The 23383-nt window shown below is 35.2% G+C and overlaps 1 protein-coding gene across 6 annotated transcripts in view; it reads left to right on the top strand.

Moving 5' to 3' along the window:
* The window catches only part of AKT3 (AKT serine/threonine kinase 3), a 368454-nt gene that overhangs the window by 182922 nt on the left and 162149 nt on the right, over positions 1-23383 (top strand). For all 6 annotated transcript variants that reach the window (XM_024754282.1, XM_024754297.1, XM_024754306.1 and 3 more), the window contains one exon: positions 8184-8328. In XM_024754282.1, the coding sequence (XP_024610050.1) occupies positions 8184-8328 (145 nt within the window). The remainder of the gene's footprint in view (positions 1-8183; positions 8329-23383) is intronic.

The following is a 23383-nucleotide window of genomic DNA, read 5'->3' on the forward strand; positions in this document are numbered from 1 at the left end:
TAGAGTTACCATATGACCCAGCAATTCCTCTCCTAAGTATATACCACAAAGAAATAAAAACTTATGTATACTCAAAAAAACTTATATATGATGTTCATAGTAGCATTATTCATAATTTCCAAAAAGTACAAACAATAGAAATATCCATGAACTGACAATTGGATAAACAAATATGGTACATTTTTACAATGTAATGTTATTCAAAAATAATAAGAAATGAAGTATTTCTTCATCATGGATGAGCCTGAAAAACATTTTGTTAAATCACAAGAAGCCAGTCATAAAGAATAATATATTGTATGATTCCATTTATGTGAAGTGCTTAGAACAGGCTGACAGACAGAAAGTATATTGGTAGATGCCTAGGGTTAGGGTTTCTCGTTGGGGTGATTATAATGTTCTTAAATGTGATTAAGTTATGGTGATGGTTGCACAATTTTATGAACATACTAGATATCGCTGACTTGTTCACATTAAAGGAGTACTTTGTGTGATATGTGAATTATATTCCAATAAAGCTGTTAAAATTGATATACGTAAATAAATTAATTAAATAACACTTCAGTCCATGTCATATATTCCAGTAATCCCAAAGCTTCTCTGGAAATGACTGCTGTGATGCATGGATTGTGGTATCTTGGCTCCCAGGGCAGAGGTTGGGCCTGAGCTCCTGTGGTGGGAGTGCTGAGTCCAAACAGCTGGACCAATAGAGAAGCTCAGACCCCAGGGAATCTTAATTGGAGCGAGGTCTCCTGGAGGTCCTCATGTCAGCACAAAGACCCAGCTCTACCCAACTGCCTGCAAAACTCCAGTGCTGGATGCTGCAAGCCAAACAGCCAGTAAGACAGAAACACAGCCCCACCCATCAAAAAAAAAAAAAAAAACAGATGACAAAAACATTTTACAGATGGAGGAGCAAGGTAAAAACCTACAAGACCAAATAAAAGAAGAGGAAATAGGCAACCTACCTGAAAAAGAATACAGAGTACTGATAATAAAGATGATCCAAAGTCACAGAAATGGAATTGAGGCGCGGATCAAGAAAATACAAGAGATGGTTAACAAAGACCTAGTAGAACTAAAAACCAAACAAACAGTGAATAACAACACAATAACTGAAATGAAAACTACACTAGAAGGAATCAATAGCAGAATAACTGAGACAGAAGAATGGATAAATGAGCTGGAAGATAGAATGGTGGAAATAACCACTGAGGAGCAGAATAAAGAATGAAAAGAACTGAGGACAGTCTCAGAGACCTCTGGGACAATATTAAATGCAGCAACATAACAAATTATAGGGGTCCCAGAAGAAGAATAGAAAGAGAAAGTGTCTGAGAAAATATGTGAAGAAATTATAGTTGAAAACTTCCCTAACGTGGGAAAGGAAATAGCCACCCAAGTCCAGGAAGCACAGAGAGTCCCACATAGGATAAACCTTAGGAGAAACACACCAAGACACATATTAATCAAACTAACAACAATTAAATTCAAAGAAAAAGAAATTAAAAACAGCAAGGGAAAAGCAACAAATAAAATACAAGGGAATCCCTATAAGGTTATCAGCTGATTTTTCAGCAGAAACTCTGCAGGTCAGAAGGCAGTGGTAGGATATATTTAAAGTGATGAAAGGGAAAAACGTACAACCAAGATTACTCTACCCAGCAAGGATCTCATTCAGATTCAACAGAGAAATCAAAAGCTTTACAGGCAAACAAAAGCTAAGAGAATTCAGCACCACCAAACCAGCTTTACAACAAATGCTAAAGGAACTTCTCTAGGTGGGCAACACAAGAGAAGAAAAAGACCCACAAAAACAAACCCCAAACAATTAAGAAAATGGTAATAGGAACATACATACCAATAATCGCCTTGATTGTAAATGGATTTAATACTCCAACCAAAAGATACAGACTGGCTGAATGGATACAAAAACAGGACCCATATATGCTGTCTTCAAGAGATCCACTTCAGACTTAGGGATACATACATACTGAAAGTGAGGAGATGGAAAAAGCTATTCCATGCAAATGGAAATCAAAAGAAAGCTGGAGTAGCAATACTCGTATCAGATAAAATAGACTTTAAAATAAAGGCTTGTTACAAGAGACATGGAAGGACACTACATAATGATCAAGGGATTAATCCAAGAAGAAAACATAATAATCATAAATATTTATGCACCCAACATAAGAGCACCTCAGTACATAAGGCAAATGCTAACAGCCATAAAAGGGGAAATCAACAGTAACACGATAATAGTGGTGGAATTTAACACCCTATGTACACCAATGGACAGATCACCCAGACAGAAAATAAATAAGGAAACAGAAGCTTTAAATAACACGATACACCACATAGATTTAATTGATATTTATAAGACATTCCACCTGAAAGCAGTAGAATACTGCTTAAGTGCACAAGGAACATTCTCCAAGATAGATCACATCTTGTGTCACAAATCAAGCCTCGGAAAACATAAGGAAATTGAAATCATATCAAGTATCTTTTTTGACGACAACACTATGAGATTAGAAATCAGTTAGAGGAAAAAAGCTGTAAATAACACAAACACATGGAGGCTAAACAGTGCACTGCTAAAAAACTAAGAGATCACTGAAGAAATCAAAGAGGAAAGAAAAAAAGTACATAGAAACAAATGACAACAAAAACACAATGACTCAAAACTGTGTTTCCAAAACACAGGAAAAGCACTTCTAAGAGGGAAGTATGTAGCAATTGAATCTCACCTCAAGAAACAAGAAAAATCTCACATAAACAATCTAACCTTACACCTAAAGCAACTAGAGAAAGAAGAACAAAGGAAACCCAAAGTTAGCAAAGGGAAAGAAATCATAAAGATCAGAGCAGAAATAAATGAAATAGAAATGAAGAAAACAATAGCAAAGATCAATAAAAAGTTGGTTCTTTCAGAAGATAAACAAAATTGATAAACCTTTAGCCAGACTCATCAAGAAAAAAAGGGAGAGGACTCAATAAAGTTAGAAATGAAAAAGCAGAAATTACAACTGACACCACAGAAATACAAAGGATCATGAGACTAATACAAGCAACTATGTGCAAATAAAATGAACAACCTGGAAGAAATGGACAAATTCTTGGAAAGGTACAATTTTCCAAGACTGAGCCAGGAAGAAATAGAAAATATAAACAGACCAATCATAGGTACTGAAATTGAAACTGATTGAAAATCTTCCAACAAACAAAAGTCTAGGACCAGATCACTTCACTGGCGAATTCTATCAAATATTTAGAGAAGAGCTAATACCTATCCTTCTCAAACTCTTCCAAAAAATTGCAGAGGGAGGATCACTCCCAAACTCGTTCAACGAGGCCGCCATCACCCTGATACCAAAACCAAAGATATTAGACAAAAAAATTACAGACGAATATCACTGATGAGCATAGATGCAAAAAGGTGCTTAGAGAGAAATGTATCACCTCTAATGCTTGTATTTGAAAAGAAGAACGTTCTCTAGTCATTAAATTTCCATCTTAAGAAAGTAGAAAAGTAGAGTAAATTAATCCCAGAGCAATCCAAAAGAAGGAAACAATAGAGAGTAGAATTCAATGAAATAGAAAGCAGAAAAATAATAGGGAATAATCCATAAACAAAAGTTAGTTCTTTGAAATACTTAATAGAATCAAAAAATGTCTTGGAAGATTGTTAGGAAAAAATAGAAAAAAGAGGGAAGACACAAATTACTGATACCCCTAGAAAACATTGGCAAACTTGAACAGCTCAATATCAATGAACAGTATTGAGTTTGAGTAAAAAAAATTTTCCTGAAGAAAAACTCCAATTCCAGATGGCTTCACTGTTTACTTCTGTCAAGTATTTGAAGAGGAAATATTACCAATCCTACACAATTAATTACATAAAATAATGGAGGTGGGAACCTTTCCCTTCTCATTTTATAAGGCTAGTGTCACCCTCATTCCAAAAAATGGTCAGTGCTACCATAAGAAGAGAGAACTATATCAACAAAATATTAGCAAACCAAATCCAACAACACATAAAAAGATCATACACCATAACCAATTGGGATTCATCCCAAGTTCACAAGGATGGTTCAACATACACAAATCAGTCAATGTGGTACACCACATAAAAGCCAAAAACCACATGACCATCTCAATAGATGCAGAAAAAGCATTTGACAAAATTCAACATGTATTCATGATTAAAACTCTTACAAAAGTAGGTAGAGAGGGAACATATCTCAAGATAATAAAAGTTATTCATGACAGACCTATAGCCAATATAATACTCAGTGGTGAAAATCTGAAAGCTTTCCCACTAAAATCTGGAGCAAGACAAGGATACCCACTTGCACTTCTTCTATTCAACATAGTATTGGAAGTCCTAACCACGGCAGTCAAACATGAAGAAGAAATAAAAGGTATCCAAACTGGAATGCAAGAGGTCAAATTGTTATTATATGCAGATGATAATATATTATATATACAAAACCCTAAAGACTCCACATAAAAAACTACTAGAAATGATAAACGAACTCAACAAGGTAGCAGGATACAAGATTAACATACAGAAATTGGTTGCATTTCTTTTCACCAATGATGAACTATCAGGGAATATAAAAAAACAATACCTTTAAAAATTGCACCCCCCCAAAATAAAATACTTATGAATAAATTTGATCAAGGAGGTGAAAGACTTATACACTGAGAACTACAAAACATTAATAAGGATTGAAGATAATTCAAAGAAATGGAAAGATATCCCATGCTCTTGGATTGGAAGAATTAATATTGTTAAAATGGCTATACTACTCAAAGCAATCTACAGATTTGATGCAATCCCTATCAAATTACCCATGACATTTTTCACAGAACTAGAACAAATAATCCTAAAATTCATATGGAACCATAAAAGACCCAGAATGACCAAAGCAATCATGAAGAAAAAGAACAAAGCAGGAGGCATAACCCTCCCAGACTTCAGACAATACTACAAAGCTACAGTTATCAAAACAGTGTGGTATTGGCACAAAATCAGACATATGGATCAATGGAACAGTACAGAGAGCCCAGAAATAAACCCACACACCAGTTGTCAATTAATCTTCAACAAAGGGGGCAAGAATATACAACAGGGAAAAGACAATCTCTTCAGCAAGTGGTGTTGTGAAAGTTGGACAGCCGCATATAAATCAATGAAATTAGAACACATCCTGTCACCATACACAAAAATAAACTCAAAATGGCTTAAAGACTTAAACATAAGACATGACACCATAAAACTCCTAGAAGAGATCATAGGCTAAACATTCTGTGACATAAATCTTAACATTGTTTTCTTAGGTCAGTCTCCTAAGGCAAGAGAAATAAAAACAAAAATAAACAAATGAGACCTAATCAAACTTATAAGCTTTTGCAGAGCATAGGAAATGATAAACAAAACGAAAAGACAACTTACAAGAATGGGAGAAAATATTTTCAAATATTGCAACCAACAAGAGCTTAATTTCCAAAATATACAAACAGCTCATAACAACAACAAAACAAACAGCCTAGTCAAATAATGGGCAGAAGACATAAATAGAGATTTCTCCAAAGAACAAATATAGATGACCAATAGGCATGTGAAAAGATGCTCAACATTGCTATTGGAGAATGCAAATCAAAACTGCAATGAGGTACCACCTCACACCAGTCAGAATGTCCATCATTAAAAAGTTACAAATAACAAATGCTGGAGAGGGTGTGGAGGAAAGGGAACCCTCCTACATTGTTGATGGGAATGTAAGTTGGTGCAGCCACTGTGGAAAATGGTATGGAGGTATCTCAGAAATCTACAAACAGAATTAGCATATGATCCAGCAGTCCCACTCCTGGGCATATATTCATACAAAAGTATAATTCAGGGCTTCCCTGGTGGCACAGTGGTTGAGAGTCCACCTGCTGATGCAGGGGACACAGGTTCGTGCCCCGGTCCGGGAAGATCCCACATGCCACGGAGCGGCTACCCATGAGCCATGGATGCTGAGCCTGCATGTCCGGAGCCTGTGCTCCACAACGGGAGAGACCACAACAGTGAGAGGCTCATGTACCGCCAAAAAAAAAAAAAAAAAGTATAATTCAGAAAGCCATGTGCCCCTATGTTCATAGCAGCTGTATTCACAATAGCTAAGACATAGAAACAACCTAAATACCCATCAACAGATGAATGAATAAAGATGTGGTACATATATACAATGGAATACTACTCAGCCATGGAAAAGAACGAAATAATGCCATTTGCAGCAACATGGATGCAACTAGAGATTATCATACTAAGTGAAGTAAGTCAGAAAGAGAAAGACAAAATATGATATCGCTTATATGTGGAATCTAAAATATGACACAAATGAACCTATCTATGAAACAAAAACAGAATCTTAGACCTAGAGAACAGACTGGTGGTTGCCAAGGGAGAGGGAGTTGGGGGAGCGATAGAATGGCAGGTTGGAGTTAGCAGATGTAAGCTTTTATATATAGAATGGAGAAACAACAATGTCCTATATAGCACAGGGAACTATGTTCAATATCCTATCATAAACCATAAAGGAAAAGAATACATTAAAAAAATCATGTATGTATATTTAACTGTATTATTTTGCTATACAGCAAAATTAGCATTGTAAATCAACTATAGTTCACTAAAAATATTGATTTAAAAAAGAAGTAGCCCAATGTACTTGTGACTATAGTCAATGCAAAATTTCTTAACAAAAGTTTGACAAATCAAATTCAAAAAATATGCAAGAAAAAGGTTAATGCATTATGACTAAATGGAGTTTATACTAGAATTCGGTTGTATTAACATCTGAAAATCGTTCAACTAATTTCACTGTATTAATAGGATAAAAGAAAACTACATGGTCATTTCAACAGGTGCAGAAGAAGCATTTGAAAAAATTCAACACTCTTTCATAACAAAAACACTCAGCTGGCTAGGAATGGAAGGGAACTTACTCAACTTGATTAAGGGTATCTACAAACTACAGGTTAATAATACTCAAAGGTAAAAGGCTTGATATTTTCTCTCTTAACGTGTGGAACAAAGTAAGAATGTCTGCTGTCACCACTTTTAACATTGTACTGATGGTCTGTTCTAGTGCATTATAAGGCAAGAGAAAGAAATGAAAGGGAAACACACTGGAAAGGAAGAAGTAAATTGCTCTTATTTGTAGACAGTATGGTAGTATTTGTAGAAAATTCAGAAAAATAAAAGCTGTTAGAAATAGTAAATGAAATTATTAAGGCTATAGAATAAAAGGTCAACATAGAAAAAGCAATTGTATTTCTAAATACTAGCAAGAAAAATTAGAAAATGAAAAAAAATTTAAACTTCCATAATAGCATAAAAGAATACTTAGAAATAAATTCAGTTAAAGATTTGCAAGACATTTTCACAGAAAATTACAAAACACTGCATTAGAAAATTGAAGACCTAAATAAATGGAGAGCTATACCATGTTCATGGATTGGAAGACTTAGTTTATTAAGATGGCAATATCCTCCAGATTGACCTACAGATTTAATGCAATTCTAACAGACTTTGTCTTAAGAAATCTGCAAACTGATTTTATTTATATGGAAATAAATGATCCTTTATCTGATAGCACAAATGTCAAAAAGTAAAAGCTTCATACTACTGCTCCTGAGATTTATTATTTAAGCTACAAACTGTGCCTATCATTTTTTAAAACAGAAACTTACCTATGATCTGAGAACAGTTTTTGCCTTTGAAAGCTTTTTCTTGGAACATCTGTTGGACCATAATAAAGAAACTGAGTATGTCAGTGATGGACCTACAATGGCTAAACAATACATTTTAAAAGTGTGGCAAAGTTTTGGGGGTTCATATACTTTATAGATAAGATGTGTGCAGAGAATTAAAATTTAACCATACTTTAAAAGGATTTTTAGTCAGTTTTCTTACAATCGTCTTCTCCGTCTCCCCTTCTCCTCCCCCTCCTCCTCCTCCTTCTTCTTTGTTAATATACCTCCAAATAAATGCTAGTATATCTTGAAGTAAAGATGGGGCTTATGTATTACTCTGGAATAGACTTTGTGTTGATTTTATATTATATAAAAGAGAAATATTTGCATCATTACGATTCTTTATTGATGGGAATTTTTTCTTGTTTTTGTAGGGAAGAATGGACAGAAGCTATCCAGGCTGTAGCAGACAGACTCCAGAGGCAAGAAGAGGAGAGAATGAATTGTAGTCCAACTTCACAAATTGATAATATAGGAGAGGAAGAGATGGATGCTTCTACAACCCATCATAAAAGAAAGGTAGAAAATAACATCTTACTCCCCTCCTCAGCACAACATTTATATGTGTAGAAGAAATACGTTAACAACTGCCATTTGCAAAAACTGTTAGCCAATTATCTTATGATATGCTATTATATTGGTGTGGATGGTTTTTAATCAGGTGAATCTTAAACCTGTCATTGTTTAAAACGAAATAATTGAAAGATCACTTTATTTCAGTGTTTCAGCAATTACTGCTGAATGCTGAAAGGGCTGTTAGGAAGTTGTGATTGATGTGCCATCATACTACTTTGTAATTTGCCTTTTTCCCTTATTGTTTTTAATACTCTTTTAGAAACTTGGAAATAAAGTGTTTTCCCTAATATGGTCCTTTTCTATTTGGCATTCTGTGTTCTCCTGAAAGCAGAAGGTGAAATGGCTCTGGTATACTTCCTGCTTTGTGCCCCAGCCTCACTAATGTCAGCAGGAAAGCAAACAGTCTTGGAAATTATAGCTTTTTATTTTAGTGGCTGCTTCTGAGCCAATGAGAGAAATAGATTTTTTCTCCCCTCAGTGCTCCAGAATAATAATTGCCAATTTATATATTTATGAGAATTATAAATTATGTTTTTCATTGCTATAGAAAATTGCAAAGCAACTCCCTATGTAAAAAGTGGTATTTTAAGATTAAGGGTAAAAGTATTCAAAATAGATGAACATGCCATTTTTAATGTTAGAATATATTTGTTATAATAGATTTTAAATTAATCTTCAGGTAGGAAAATGCTAATTCTTAAGGTAATGATCCATGTAATTTGGTATTAGCACAGTGATTAAGAACTCTTTGGAGTTAGACTGTCTGAGTTCAAATCCTCTTTTTCCTATGTGCTAACCATGCGAACTTGCTGAGCTTTACAGTTACAACTTAGATTTAGTTAATCATCCTTTCCTTACCTGAAATTTCTATTCTAATTAGAATAACATTCTATACTTGATCTTTGCCAAATGTCTGAGAACCCTGTATGTCTTCCTTGAAGACCAATCCTCTATTTGTTAGTTGAATTTTATCCCTGTTTTCTTTTGAATCACCTTAACAACGCTCTGCCCTTGTTCCTCAGGTACTGCAAAGAAAAAAATACAATCTAGCTTTAGCCACCTTCTCAGAGAGAAAAAAGCTTCTTTTGCTCATGTATATGCACATGTACACAATTAATTTGAAATTTGACTATGCTTATAAATTTAAAGTCATATCCTGATTATTGTCACCCTTTGAGTAATAAACTACTTTGTTCAGTAACAAGCTAGACTGCTGTAGAAATTCTTAATAAGAAAGATTAATAGTAAGATGCTGTTTAGGCAGTTAGAGGTTGAAAGTGGGAAGTTTATAACACTCTAACTAGAAATACTGTTACTGATAGATGTAAGAATTTTGAAAATGAATATTTGCAGAAGAACTTTGAATGAAGAGAGACAACCATTTTGAAAGATATAAAAATGGAAAACTATGGAAGATCCTTCTTTTTCTGTTAAGGCAGGTTGTAAATAATTATTAAAGCATAATACGTTTTCCTGTTTTTTTACCAGTGTCGATTATCTTAGAATTTATCACCTTCACTAATTATCACTTACAAAGATTTATTATATGCTTATTTTGTGCTAGGCTCTGAGCAGTACTTTTATATGTGTTATCTCATTTGATCCTCATAGGAATCATATGAGGTAGGTACTGTTATCCCATTTTACAGTTGAGTCCTATGATATTTAAAGAAGTTAAATATCTTATTCAAGCATATAATGACTTTACACAATATGCAACTTCAGTATGCAGTCTACTTTTTTTTGATTCACATATCTTGAGCTTCTATAATCTCTATAATTGTTATAGTCATAACATAAACGGGCTATATTAGAAACAAAATTATACAGATAGGCTCTCTTATATTTGTACTCTGTTTCTCAAAATAGTATGTCAAATTGTTGCATTTACACAGTGCTTGAATATTAGTTAATTTCATTTTATATTAGAGCACTCTTGGAAAAAATCAGTAGAATTTTAATATTATAGAATACTGGTAGAAAGTGAGGTTTTTGTTGTCCTACTGCTTGAGTTCATGTCCTGGGTCTACAATGTGTGTAATTGTGGGGAAAGTTCCTTAATCTTTCTGTCCTTTAGTCCCTTTATCTATAAAAGGAAGATAACAGTGGTACTTACCTCATAGAGTTGTGAGGATTAAAATATAGTTTGGAATATATGTGAAGTACGTATATACTAAGTGCTCAATGAATATTAGCTATTATTAGCTAGTATTCTACTTTATCTACATAAAGATAATTAAACATTCCCACATTTTTAAACTGGAGTCTCCTAGAATTCTCTTGTTGAAACTAAGCCTCCAAAATGAAAAATTGATAGAAGTATTTTGAATTTGGGGGGTCGGGATCCATTGTCTTATTTAGCCTATATCTTATTTCCATTGTAATTTTAGAATTTTATTTAATATGAAATAGTATAAAAAGTTTGAAATAACAAAGAGTCCAGAAAAAGAACATTTGTACCACTAACTATGCTATAACAATCGTAATAACTTGGTTCAAAAGGGTGAAATGTTACTATCACTTCCTTAAGATGACTCTAAAACTACAGTTGACACATGAACAACACAGAAGCTTGGTGAGCTACCCTCTGCACAGTTAAAATTCTGCCTATAAGTTATAGTCGGCCCTCTGTGTCCCAGTTCTCCCTATCTGTGGTTCCTCTGATGCAACATTTCCTCCATATGCACTCTTGTTTTGTATCTGTGGTTCTGCATTTGAGGATTCAACCAACAGTGGATCAAAAAAAATGAGTAGAAAAAAATCCACATGTAAATGGATCCACAGAACTCAAACCCATGTTGTTCAAGAGTCAGCTATATATCCTTTATGAATTTCAGTTATAAAAAGAATGTACAAGTTCAGATTACTTTAAATTTTAGATTGTAAACACAAATATTTTCAGATAAGAATATCCTTCTCTGAGAGATATCTTCAGGATGGCGGAGGAGTAAGGCATGTAGCTCACCTTCCTCCCCATGAATACATCAAAAATACATTTACATGAGGAACAGCTCCTACAGAACATGTACTGAACGCTGAGAGAAGACCTCAGACTTCCCAAAAGGCAAGAAACTCCCCACATACCTGGCTGTGTGGCTAACAGGGTCTTGGTGCTCCGGCCAGGTGTCAGGCCTGAGCCTCTGAGGTGGGAGAGCCGAGTTCAGGACACTGGTCCACCAGAGACCTCCCGGCCCCATGTAATATCAAATGGCGAAAGCTCTCTCAGAGATCTCCGCCTCAACAGGAAGAGCCAGCTACACTCAACAACCAGCAAGCTACAGTGCTGGACAACCTATGCCAAACAACTAACAAGACAGGAACACAACCTTACACATTAGTGGGAAGGCTGCCTAAAATCATAATAAAGTCACAGACACCCCAAAACACACCAGCAGATGTGGACATTTCATCCAAAAACAACAGAATACACTTTCTTCTCAAGTGTTCATGGAACATTCTCCAGGATAGATCATATCTTGGTCACAAATCAAGCCTTGGCAAATGCAAGAAAATTGAAATCATATCATGTATCTTTTCTGACCACAACGCTATGAGACTAAATATAAATTACAGGAAAAAAATCTGTGAAAAATACAAATACATGGAGGCTAAACAATACTACTAAATAATCAAGACATCACTGAAGAAATCAAAGAGGAAATCAAAAAATACCTAGAAACAAATGACAAAGAAAACACGAGGACCCAAAACCTATGGGATGCAACAAAAGCAGTTCTAAGAGGGAAGGTTATAGCAATACCTACCTCAAAAAACAAGAAACATCTCAAATAAACAACCTAACCTTACACCTGAAGCAGTTAGAGAAAGAAGAATAAAATCCCCCCAAATTTAGAAGAAGGAAAGAAATCATAAAGATCAGATCAGAAATAAATGAAAAAGAAATGAAGGAAACAATAGCTAAGATCAAAAAAACTAAGAGCTGGTTCTTTGAGAACATAAACAAAATTAATAAACCATTAGCCAGACTCATCAAGAGAAAAAGGGAGAAGACTCAAATCAATAGAATTAGAAATGAAAAAGGAGACATAACAACTGACACAGCAGAAATACAAAGGATAATGAGGGATGACTACAAGCAACTATATGCCAGTAAAATGGGCAACCTGGAAAAAATGGACAAATTCTTTAAAAGCACAACCTTCTGAGACTGAACCAGGAAGAGATAGCAAAAATGAACAGACCGATCACAAGCACTGAAATTGAGACTGTGATTTAAAAATCTTCCAACAAACAAAAGCCCAGGACCAGATGGCTTCACAGGCGAATTCTATCAAACATTTAGAGAAGAGCTAACACCTGTCCTTCTCAAACTCTTCCAAAATATAGCAGAGGGAGGAACACTCTCAAACTCATTCTATGAGGCCACCATCACCCTGATAGCAAAACCAGACAAAGACGTCACAAGAAAAGGAAACTACAGGCCAATATCACTGATGAACATAGATGCATAAATCCTCAAAAAAATACTAGCAAACAGAATCCAACAGCACATTAAAATGATCATACACCATGATCAAGTGGGGTTTATCCCAGGAATGCAAGGATTTTTCAATTTACACAAATCAATCAATGTGATGCACCATATTAACAAATTGAAGGAGAAAAACCATATGATCATCTCGATAAAAGCTTTCACAAGAAAAAGCTTTTGACAAAATTCAAAATTTTGAATTTTTGATAATTGATTAATGATAAAAACTCTCCAGAAAGTAAGCATAGAGGGAACTTACCTCAACATAATAAAGGCCATGTATGCCACAGCCAACTTTGTTCTCACTGGTGAAAAACTGAAACCATTTCCACTAAGATCTAGAACAAGACAAGGTTGCCCCCTCTCACCACTATTATTCAACATAGTTTTGGAAGTTTTAGCCACAGCAATCAGAGAAGAAAAGGAAATAAAAGGAATCCAAATCGGAAAAGAAGAAGAGCTGTCACTGTTTGCATATGACATGATACTATACATAGAGAATCCAGAGATGCTACCAAAAAACTACTAGAGCTAATCAATGAATCTGGTAAAGTAGCAGGATACAAAATTAATGCACAGAAATCTCCTGCATTCCTATACACTAATGATGAAAAATATGAAGGAGAAATTAAGGAAACATTCCCATTTACCACTGCAACAAAAAGAATAAAATACCTAGGAATAAACCTACCTAAGGAGACAAAAGACCTGTATGCAGAAAACTATAAGACACTGATGAAATAAATTAAATACAAACAGATGGAGAGATATACCATGTTCTTGGATTGGAAGAATCAACAATTGTGAAAATGACTATACTACCCAAAGCAATCTACAGATTCAGTGCAATCCCTATCAAACTACGAATGGCATTTTTCACAGAACTACTACAAAACATTTCACAATTTGTATGAAAACACAAAAGACCCCAGATAGCCAAAACAATCTTGAGAAAGAAACCTGGAGCTGGAGGAATCGGGTTCCCTGACTTCAGACACTACTACAAAGCTACAGTAATCAAGACAGTACGGTACTGGCACAAAAACAGAAATATAGGTCAATGGAACAGGATAGAAAGCCCAGAGATAAACCCACACACAAATGGTCACCTTATCTTGATAAAGGATGTAAGAATATACAATGGAGAAAAAACAGCCTCTTCAATAAGTGGTGCTGGAAAAACTGGACAGGTACATGTAAAAGAATGAAATTATAACACTCCCTAATACCTTACACAAAAATGAACTCAAAATGGAGTAAAGACCTAAATGTAAGGCCAGGCACTATCAAACTCTTAGAGGAAAACAGGCAGAACACTCTAAGACATAACATCACAGCAAGATCTTTTTTGACCCACCTCACCGAGAAATGGAAATAAAAACAAAAATAAAAAGATGGGACCTAATGAAACTTAAAACTTATGCAAAGCAAAGGAAAACATAAACAAGATGAAAAGACAACCCTCAGAATGGGAGAAAATATTTGCAAACGAAGCAGCTGACAAAGGATTAATCTGCAAAATACACAGGCAACTCATGCAGCTCAATATCAAAACAAACAACCCAATCCAAAAGTGGGCAGAAGACGTAAATAGACATTTCTCCAAAGGAGATATACAGATTGCCAGCAAACACATGAAAGGATTCTCAGTATCACTAATCATTAGGAAATGCAAATCAAAATCACAATGAGGTATCACCTTACAGTAGTCAGAATGGCCATCATCAAAAAATCTACAAACAGTAAATGCTGGGGAGGGTGAGGGTGTGGAGAAAAGGGAACCATTTTGCACTCCTGGTGGGAATGTAAATTGATAGAGCCAGTATGGTGAACAGTATGGAGGTTCCTTAAAAAACTAAAAATAGAACTACCGGTTGACCCAGCAATCCCACTAACGGGCATATACCCTGAGAACACCATAATTCAAAAAGAGTCATGTACCACAATGTTCATTGCAGCTCTATTTACAATAGCCAAGACATGGAAGCAACCTAAGTGTCCATTGACAGATGAATGGATAAAGAAGATGTGACAAATATATACAATGAAATATTACTCAGCCATAAAAAGAAACGAAATTGAGTTATTTGTAGTGAGCTTGTTGGACCTAGAATGTGTCATACAAGAGTGAAGTAAGACAGAAAGAGAAAACAAATACCATATGCTAACACATGTATATGGAATCTAAAAAAAAAAAATTAAAAAATTGTTCTGTATAACCTAGGGGCAGGACAGGAAGGAATAAAGACACAGACGTAGATAATGGGCTTGAGGAAACGGGGAAGAGGAAGGGTAAGCTGGGACGAATGAGAGAGTGGCATGGACATATATATACTACCAAACGTAAAATAGCTAGCTAGTGGGAAGCAGCCGCATAGCACAGGGAGATCAGCTTGGTGCTTTGTGTCCACTTGCAGGGGGCATAGGGCGGGTGGGAGGGAGACACAAGAGGGAAGAGATATGGGGATGTATGTTTATGTAAAGCTGATTCACTTTGTTATATAGCAGAAACTAACACACCATTGTAAAGCAATTATACTCCAATAAAAATGTTTTAAAAAAATGAATATCCTTCTCATAATTTACAGAATATATTTTCTTCTTTGTTCACTTTTTGACAAATGGGCACTAGGATGAAGAAAATACCTACTGATTATGGTAGCTATGCTGAGAATTGTCTTAACTGCTCTCTGTTACATTGATCAGACAGATGTGGTAGAGTATTGCCATAGTGTCTGCTCTGCAGCGTGAAACTCTTGGAGAGGGAAGAATACTGGTGGTGGAGAGAAGAGGCAACGGCCTTGCAACCAGATTCAAGTGCTAATCTTTGTTTAAATTAAAGATGATTTTTCAGAGGAATTTGATTAGAGCAGTGGTCCCCAACCCCCCCTCATCCACACACACCCCCGCCCCTGCCAGGCCGCACAGCAGGAGGTGCGCAGCAGGTGAGCGAGCGAAGCTTCATGTGTCGCTCCCCATCGCTCCCCATCTCTTGCATTACTGCCTCAACCATCCCTCCCACCCTCAGTCCGTGTTAAAATTGTCTTCCACGAAAACAATTACACAAAAATGAAGGTTGGGGTCTGCTGGACTAGAGGACGCAGGAATGCTTAATCTTGGTCTGCCAAGCTGCCATTATCTATACCCTGTCATCTATGTGAAGCGGCACAGCATAAAAGGATTAACAGTCAAATGGGAATAAAAATTCTGCTTAGTTTTCAAGTAACCAATGTCGGCCTCTCTGGGAGCAGCTATTTATCATCTCATGACTTACGTAAGAAGTGTAATCAGTACCTCCTATATTCCCATTATGTCTGATTCCAGTTCTTGGAATTTTCTTACTTACTGCCTGACTACCATAACTGATAACAATGGGTAGCATACAGAGGAGAGGAATAAAAGAACAGACCTGCTGAAATCAAGTGATCTCTCACTTCCTACTCAGAGGGAGGAGCAGCATAATCTGTGTTGTAGAAGTTGACTGATAAGATTAGAGCTTCCCCTTCCTTGGGCAAAAGCACTAGAGGAAGCAGGCAGAGAGGTGAACTTCTTGAAAGCCTCCTTTCACTCCATGGGCCTTATTTGGTTTATCTCTTACATTGTAAATATATGTGGAATTAATCTTTTTTTGTCCAAATATGCTAAAACCATTGTATTTTTTTCTTTGTATTCCTCTTCAATTATATATAAATATTTGTAACCTAATTTGGGGGCTAGACAATCTTTTTCTTACATTCTAGTGTGTGTGATTTGAATATACTTATTAAGCACTTTTTGTATATGCACATGCATCTCTTAACCTAAAACAGCCACGTTGATATGTTAGAGATTATGTAAAAGAAAGAGTATAACTCTGTAAAATATTTCCCTAATAAATTCTTACGTTTGGGTTTTAGAGGGTTAATTTTTCTGGAGAGTGTCTTATGCTCTTAAAAAAATTTTTTTTATTGAAATATTGTTGATTTATAATATTGCACTAGTTTCAGCTCATATTTTTAAACTTTTTTTATTGAAGTGTAGCTGATATACGGTATTGTGTTAGTTGATTTACAATTTGTGTTGGTTTCCCCTTTGGTAACCATAGATTGTTTTCTATGTCTGTGAGTCTGTTTCTGTTTTGGAAATAATTCATTTGTACTTTTTTAAAAGTTTCCACATATAAGTGATGTAATATTTGTATTTCTCTGACTTACCTTCACTTAGTATGATAATCTCTAGGTCCATCCACGTTGTTGCAAATGGCATTATTTCATTCTTTTTTCATGGCTGAGTGATATTCCATTGTGTGTGTGTGTGTGTGTGTGTGTGTGTGTGTGTGTGTGTGTGTATCATATCTTTATCCATTCATGTGTTGATGGACACTTAGTTTGCTTCTATATCTTGGCTATTGTAAATAGTATGTTATGCTCTTATTTTTAATTAAAATCTTATTGTATCTTTTCCCTTAACACCATCCAAAAGAGGAAAATAGTTTACATTTCATTTGTAAAGACTAGATAATCACCGTGTATACCACACTGAAGATGAACATTTGGTATCAAAGATAATTTTTAAATTTTCCAAAGTTTTATAAAATAGATATGATAAATGGTTCTGATTTTATCATATAGTAATATAAATTTTATATAGTAATGTAAATTTTTGTTAGTAATATAAGTTTCCATGTAAATTCCTCTTTTTTTTTTAAGATTGACATACTGACAGAAGATATGAAATTTAGCGTTAAGTCTGTCATCCTTTTTTAAAACCTCCTTGTCTCTAAGAATTACAATCCTTAAAGAATATAGTACTATTTCATTATTATATATTGCTTTTCATTTGAAAATGTCATAAAGCAATTTACAGCTTATTTTCTAATTTTTATCCCCAGAATTCATTTTCAGTTTATATGATATTTAGTAATGGGACACAGCAAGTATCATTTTCCAGTGTTTTTAGATATAAAATTAGGTGATTACTGTTCAAATGAAGTTGTGAGCAATAAAAATAACATTATGGCTTATTTATGAGAATAATGTCTCTCAGTTCTTCACTGCTGTGAAGTAAAGTTCCCAAGTTTAATATCTTAAAACAATGACAGTATATAATTTCTTCTGATTTTGTGGTTTGCCTGGGCAATTCTGCTGGTCTCAGTTGGACTTTTCAAGCAGCTGCATTCAGCTGGCACATGGACTGGGCTGGAAAATCCATGAAAGCCGTTCTCCCATGTCTGGATTTTTGGTTCTCCTCCAGTAAGCTCTCTCTTCATATGATGTCTCATATTCCAGGGCCTCTCCATATGGCCTTTCTCTTCAGCAGATAGCCTGGACTTCCTTACAGCATGAGAGCTGACTTTTAAGAATGAAACTTTTCCAAGAGGGAGAAAGCATACGCTCCCAGACTTAAAGGCTAAGTTCGGAACTGGCACTCTATCACTTTGATGGTATTTTGTGTTTAAAGCTGGACACAAAGCCAGCCCAGGGAGAGGGAAAGTTGACTCTACTTCTTCGTGGTAGGAATGGCATGTACATACAGGGAGTCAGGGCTGGAGGAATTAGTGTCTGCCATTTTTGGAGACTACCTAGCACAAAGAGCTTTGTGGTAATATAGTATTACTTGATTTTTAAAAACTTGTTAATGAAAATGAAATTACTTAGTATTACCCACTGTTTGTTCAAATAACACTGGTTCTGTTAACTCTATTCTGTATATTTAGAGTGACATCTTTGGGTTTTAGTTGAATTAATAAATATACTTGGTTATTTTCCCTATCTCTTGCTACTTTTCTTTGAATTAGAGATGCTACTGAATGATTAAGACAGTGTAACTTGACATTTGGAAAAATTATCAAGATTATAGATAGCAAATATTATTGAAAAGGAGTGAAGGCATTCATTTCTAAAATTTTTAGAATTTTTACATGTATCTACAGACATATTCACCAGTGAACCATCTGGTCCTAGTTTTCTTGTTGAAAGGTTTTTTTACCACAAATTCAATTTCCTTGATAGATATAGGAAGTTCAAGTTACCCATTTCTTCTTGAGTAACCTTTGAATTTGAACCTTTCAAGGAATTTGTTCACTTCATATAAGTTGTTGATTTTATGAACATAAAGTTGTTTATAATACTCCCTTGGGATCTTTTCAGTATCTGTAGAAACTGTAATGATGTTACCTCTCTCATTCCTGATATTGGTTATTTGCATCCTCTTGCTTTCTTTTCCTGAATAATCTGGCTAGAGATGTATCAATTTTATTGATTTTCTCAAAGAACAAGCTTTTGATTACATCAGTTTTTCATTCTTCTTATTTTTTTTTTCATTTTTTAAATTGGAGTATAGTTGATTTACAATGTTGTGTTAGTTTCTGCTGTAAAGCAGAGTCAGTTATGCATATATATATATCCACTCTTTTTTAGATTCTGTTCCCACATAGGTCATCATAAAGTACTGAATAGAGTTCCCTGTGCTCTTCTTCAGGTTCTTATTATTTATCTGTTCTATATATGGTATGTATATGTCAAGTTTGAATCTCCCAATTTATCCCTTTCCCTCCCTTCCCCCCGATAACCACAAGTTTATTTTTGACATCTGTGACTCAACTTCTATTTTGTAAATGGGTTCATTTGTACCATTTCTTTAGATTCCACATATAAATGATATCATATGGTATTGTTTTCTCTGACTTACTTCACTCAGTATGACAAACTCTAGATCCAACCATGTCGCTGAAAGTGGCATTATTTCATTCTTTCTTATGGCTGAGTAATATTCCATTGTATATATGAACCACCTCTTCCTTATCCATTCCTCCATTTATGGATATTTAGGTTGCTTCCATGTCCTGGCTGTTGTAAATAGTAATGCAGTGAACATTGGGGTGCCTGTATCTTTTCGAATTATGGTTTTCTCTGGGTATATGCCCAGGAATGGGATTGCTGGATCCTATGGTAGCTTTATTTTTAGTTTTTTAAGGAATCTTCATACTGTTCTCCATAGTGGCTGTACCAGTTTACATTCCCACCAACAGTGCAAGAGGGTTCCGTTTTCTCCACACCCTCTCCAGCATTTATTCTTTCTAAGTTTTTTAATGATGGTCATTCTGACCCGTGTGAGGTGGTACCTCATTGTACTTTTGGTTTGCATTTCTCTAATAATAAGTGATGTTGAGCAACTTTTCATGTGTCTCTTGGTCATTTGTATGTCTTCTTTGGAGAAATATCTGTTTAGATCTTTGGCCCATTTTTTAAATGGGTTTGTTTTTCTGATACTGAGCTGTATGAGCTCTTTGTATACTTTGGAGATTAATCACTTGTCCGTTGCTTCGTTTGTAGATATTTTCTCCCATTCTACGGGTTTTCTTTTCGTTTTGTTTATGGTTTCCTTTGCTGTGAAAAAGCTCTTATGTTTAATTAAATCACATTTATTTTTGTTTTTATTTTCATAACTTTCAGAGGTGGATCAAAAAAGCCATTGCTGCCATTTATGTCAGAGAGTGTTCTGCCCATGTTTTTCTCTAAGAGTTTTATAGTATTTGGTGTTACATTTAGGTCTTTAATGCATTTGGATTTATTTTTGTGTATGGTGTTAGAGAATGTTCTAATTTCATTCTTTTACATCTAGTTTTCCAGTTTTCCCAGTGCCTCTTATTGAGAACTCCTCCATTGTGTATTCTTGCCTCCTTTGTCATAGATTAGGTGAATATAGGTGTGTGGTTTATCTCTGTACTTTCTATCCTGTTCCACTGATCTATATTTCTGTGTTTTTGTGACAGTACCATACTGTTTTGATGACTGTAACTTTGTAGTACAGTCTGAAGTCAGATAGCCTGATTCTCCCAGCACCGTTTTTCTTTCTTGGGATTGTTTTGGCTATACATGGTCTTTTCTGTTTCTATACAAATTAAAAAATTTTTTGTTTTAATTCTTTGAAAAATGCCATTGATAATTTGATAGGAATTACATTGAATCTGTAGATTGCCTTGGACAGTATAGTCATTTTGACCATATTGATTCTTCCACTGCAAGAACACGGTCTCTTTATCCAATGGTTTGCAATGTCTTCAGTTTCTTTCATCAGCGTCTTAGAGTTTTCAGACTTCATGTCTTTTGTCTCCTTAGGTAGGTTTATTCCTAGATATTTTGTTCTTTTTTGATGCAATGGTAAATGGGATTGTTTTGTTAAAATATCTTTCTGATCTTTGTCTTTAGTATATAGAAATGCAACAGATTTCTATGTATGAGTTTTGTGACCTGCAACTTTACCAAATTCATTGATTAGTTCTATTAGTTTTCTGGTAGCATCTTTAGGATTTTTGATGTATAGTATCATACAAACAGTGACAGTTTTATTTTTTTAACATCTTTATTGGAGTATAATTGCTTTACAATGGTGTGTTAGTTTATGCTTTATAACAAAGTGAATCAGTAATGCATATACATATGTTCCCATATCTCTTCCCTCGTGCATCTCCCTCCTTCCCACGCTCCCTATCCCACCCCTCTAGGTGGTCACAAAGCACCGAGCTGATCTCCCTGTGCTATGCGGCTGCTTCCCACTAGCTATCTATTTTACGTTTGGTAGTGTATATATGTCCGTGCCACTCTCTCACTTTGTCACAGTTTACCCTTCCCCCGCCCCATATCCTCAAGTCCATTCTCTGTTAGGTCTGTGTCTTTATTCCTGTCTTACCCCTAGGTTCTTCATGACATTTTTTTCTTTTGCAGATTCCATATATATATGTTAGCATATGGTATTTGTCTTTTTCTTTCTGACTTACTTCACTCTGTATGACAGACTCTAGGTCCATCCACCTCACAACAAATAACTCAGTTTCGTTTCGTTTTATGGCTGAGTAATATTCCATTGTATATATGTGCCACATCTTCTTATTCCATTCATCCGATGATGGACACTTAGGTTGCTTCCATGTCCTGGCTATTGTAAAAAGAGCTGCAATGCACATATTGGTACATGACTCTTTTTGAATTATGGTTTGCTCAGGGTATATGCCCAGTAGTGGGATTGCTGGGTCATATGGTAGTTCTATTTTACTTGTTTAAGGAACCTCCATGCTGTTCTCCATAGTGGCTGTACCAATTCACATTCCCACCAGCAGTGCAAGAGTGTTCCCTTTTCCCCACACCCTCTCCAGCATTTATTGTTTCTAGATTTTTTGATGATGACCATTCTGACTGGTGTGAGATGATATCTCGTTGTAGTTTTGATGTGCATTTCTCTAATGATTAATGATGTTGAGCATTCTTTCATGTGTTTGTTGCCAATCTGTATATCTTCTTTGGAGAAATGTCTATTTAGGTCATCTGCCCATTTTTGGATTCGGTTGTTTGTTTTTTTGTTATTCAGCTGCATGAGCTGCTTGTAAATTTTGGAGATTAATCCTTTGTCAGTTGCTTCATTTGCAAATGTTTTCTCCCATTCTGAGGGTTGTCTTTTGGTCTTGTTTATGGTTTCCTTTGCTGTGCAAAAGCTTTGAAGTTTCATTAGGTCCCATTTGTTTATTTTTGTTTTTATTTCCATTACTCTAGGAGGTGGGTCAAAAAGGATCTTGCTGTGATTTATGTCATAGAGTGTTCTGCCTATGTTTTCCTCTAAGAGTTTGATAGTTTCTGGCCTTACATTTAGGTCTTTAATCCATTTTGAGCTTATTTTTGTGTATGGTGTTAGGGAGTGATCTAATCTCATACTTTTACATGTACCTGTCCAGTTTTCCCAGCACCACTTATTGAAGAGGCTGTCCTTTCTCCACTGTACATTCCTGCCTCCTTTATCAAAGATAAGGTGACCATATGTGCGTGGGTTTATCTCTGGGCTTTCTATCCTGTTCCATTGATCTATCTTTCTGTTTTTGTGCCAGTACCATACTGTCTTGATTACTGTAGCTTTGTAGTATAGTCTGAAGTCAGGGAGCCTGATTCCTCCAGCTCCGTTTTTCGTTCTCAAGATTGCTTTGGCTATTCGGGGTCTTTTGTGTTTCCATACAAATTGTGAAATTTTTTGTTCTAGTTCTGTGAAAAATGCCAGTGGTAGTTTGATAGGGATTGCATTGAATCTGTAGATTGCTTTGGGTAGTAGAGTCATTTTCACAATGTTGATTCTTCCAATCCAAGAACATGGTATATCTCTCCATCTATTTGTATCATCTTTAATTTCTTTCATCAGTGTCTTATAATTTTCTGCATACAGGTCTTTTGTCTCCTTAGGTAGGTTTATTCCTAGATATTTTATTCTTTTTGTTGCAATGGTAAATGGGAGTGTTTTCTTGATTTCACTTTCAGATTTTTCATCATTAGTATATAGGAATGCCAGAGATTTCTGTGCATTAATTTTGTATCCTGCTACTTTACTAAATTCATTGATTAGCTCTAGTATTTTTCTGGTACCATCTTTAGCATTCTTTCTGTAGAGTATTATGTCATCTGCAAACAGTGACAGATTTACTTCTTTTCCGATTTGGATTCCTTTTATTTCCTAATTCTTCTCTGATTTCTGTGGCTAAAACTTCCA

The sequence above is a fragment of the Neophocaena asiaeorientalis genome, unplaced genomic scaffold (genome assembly GCF_003031525.2).
Source record: "Neophocaena asiaeorientalis asiaeorientalis breed wild unplaced genomic scaffold, Neophocaena_asiaeorientalis_V1.1 scaffold524, whole genome shotgun sequence".
NCBI classification, from domain to species: domain Eukaryota; kingdom Metazoa; phylum Chordata; class Mammalia; order Artiodactyla; family Phocoenidae; genus Neophocaena; species Neophocaena asiaeorientalis.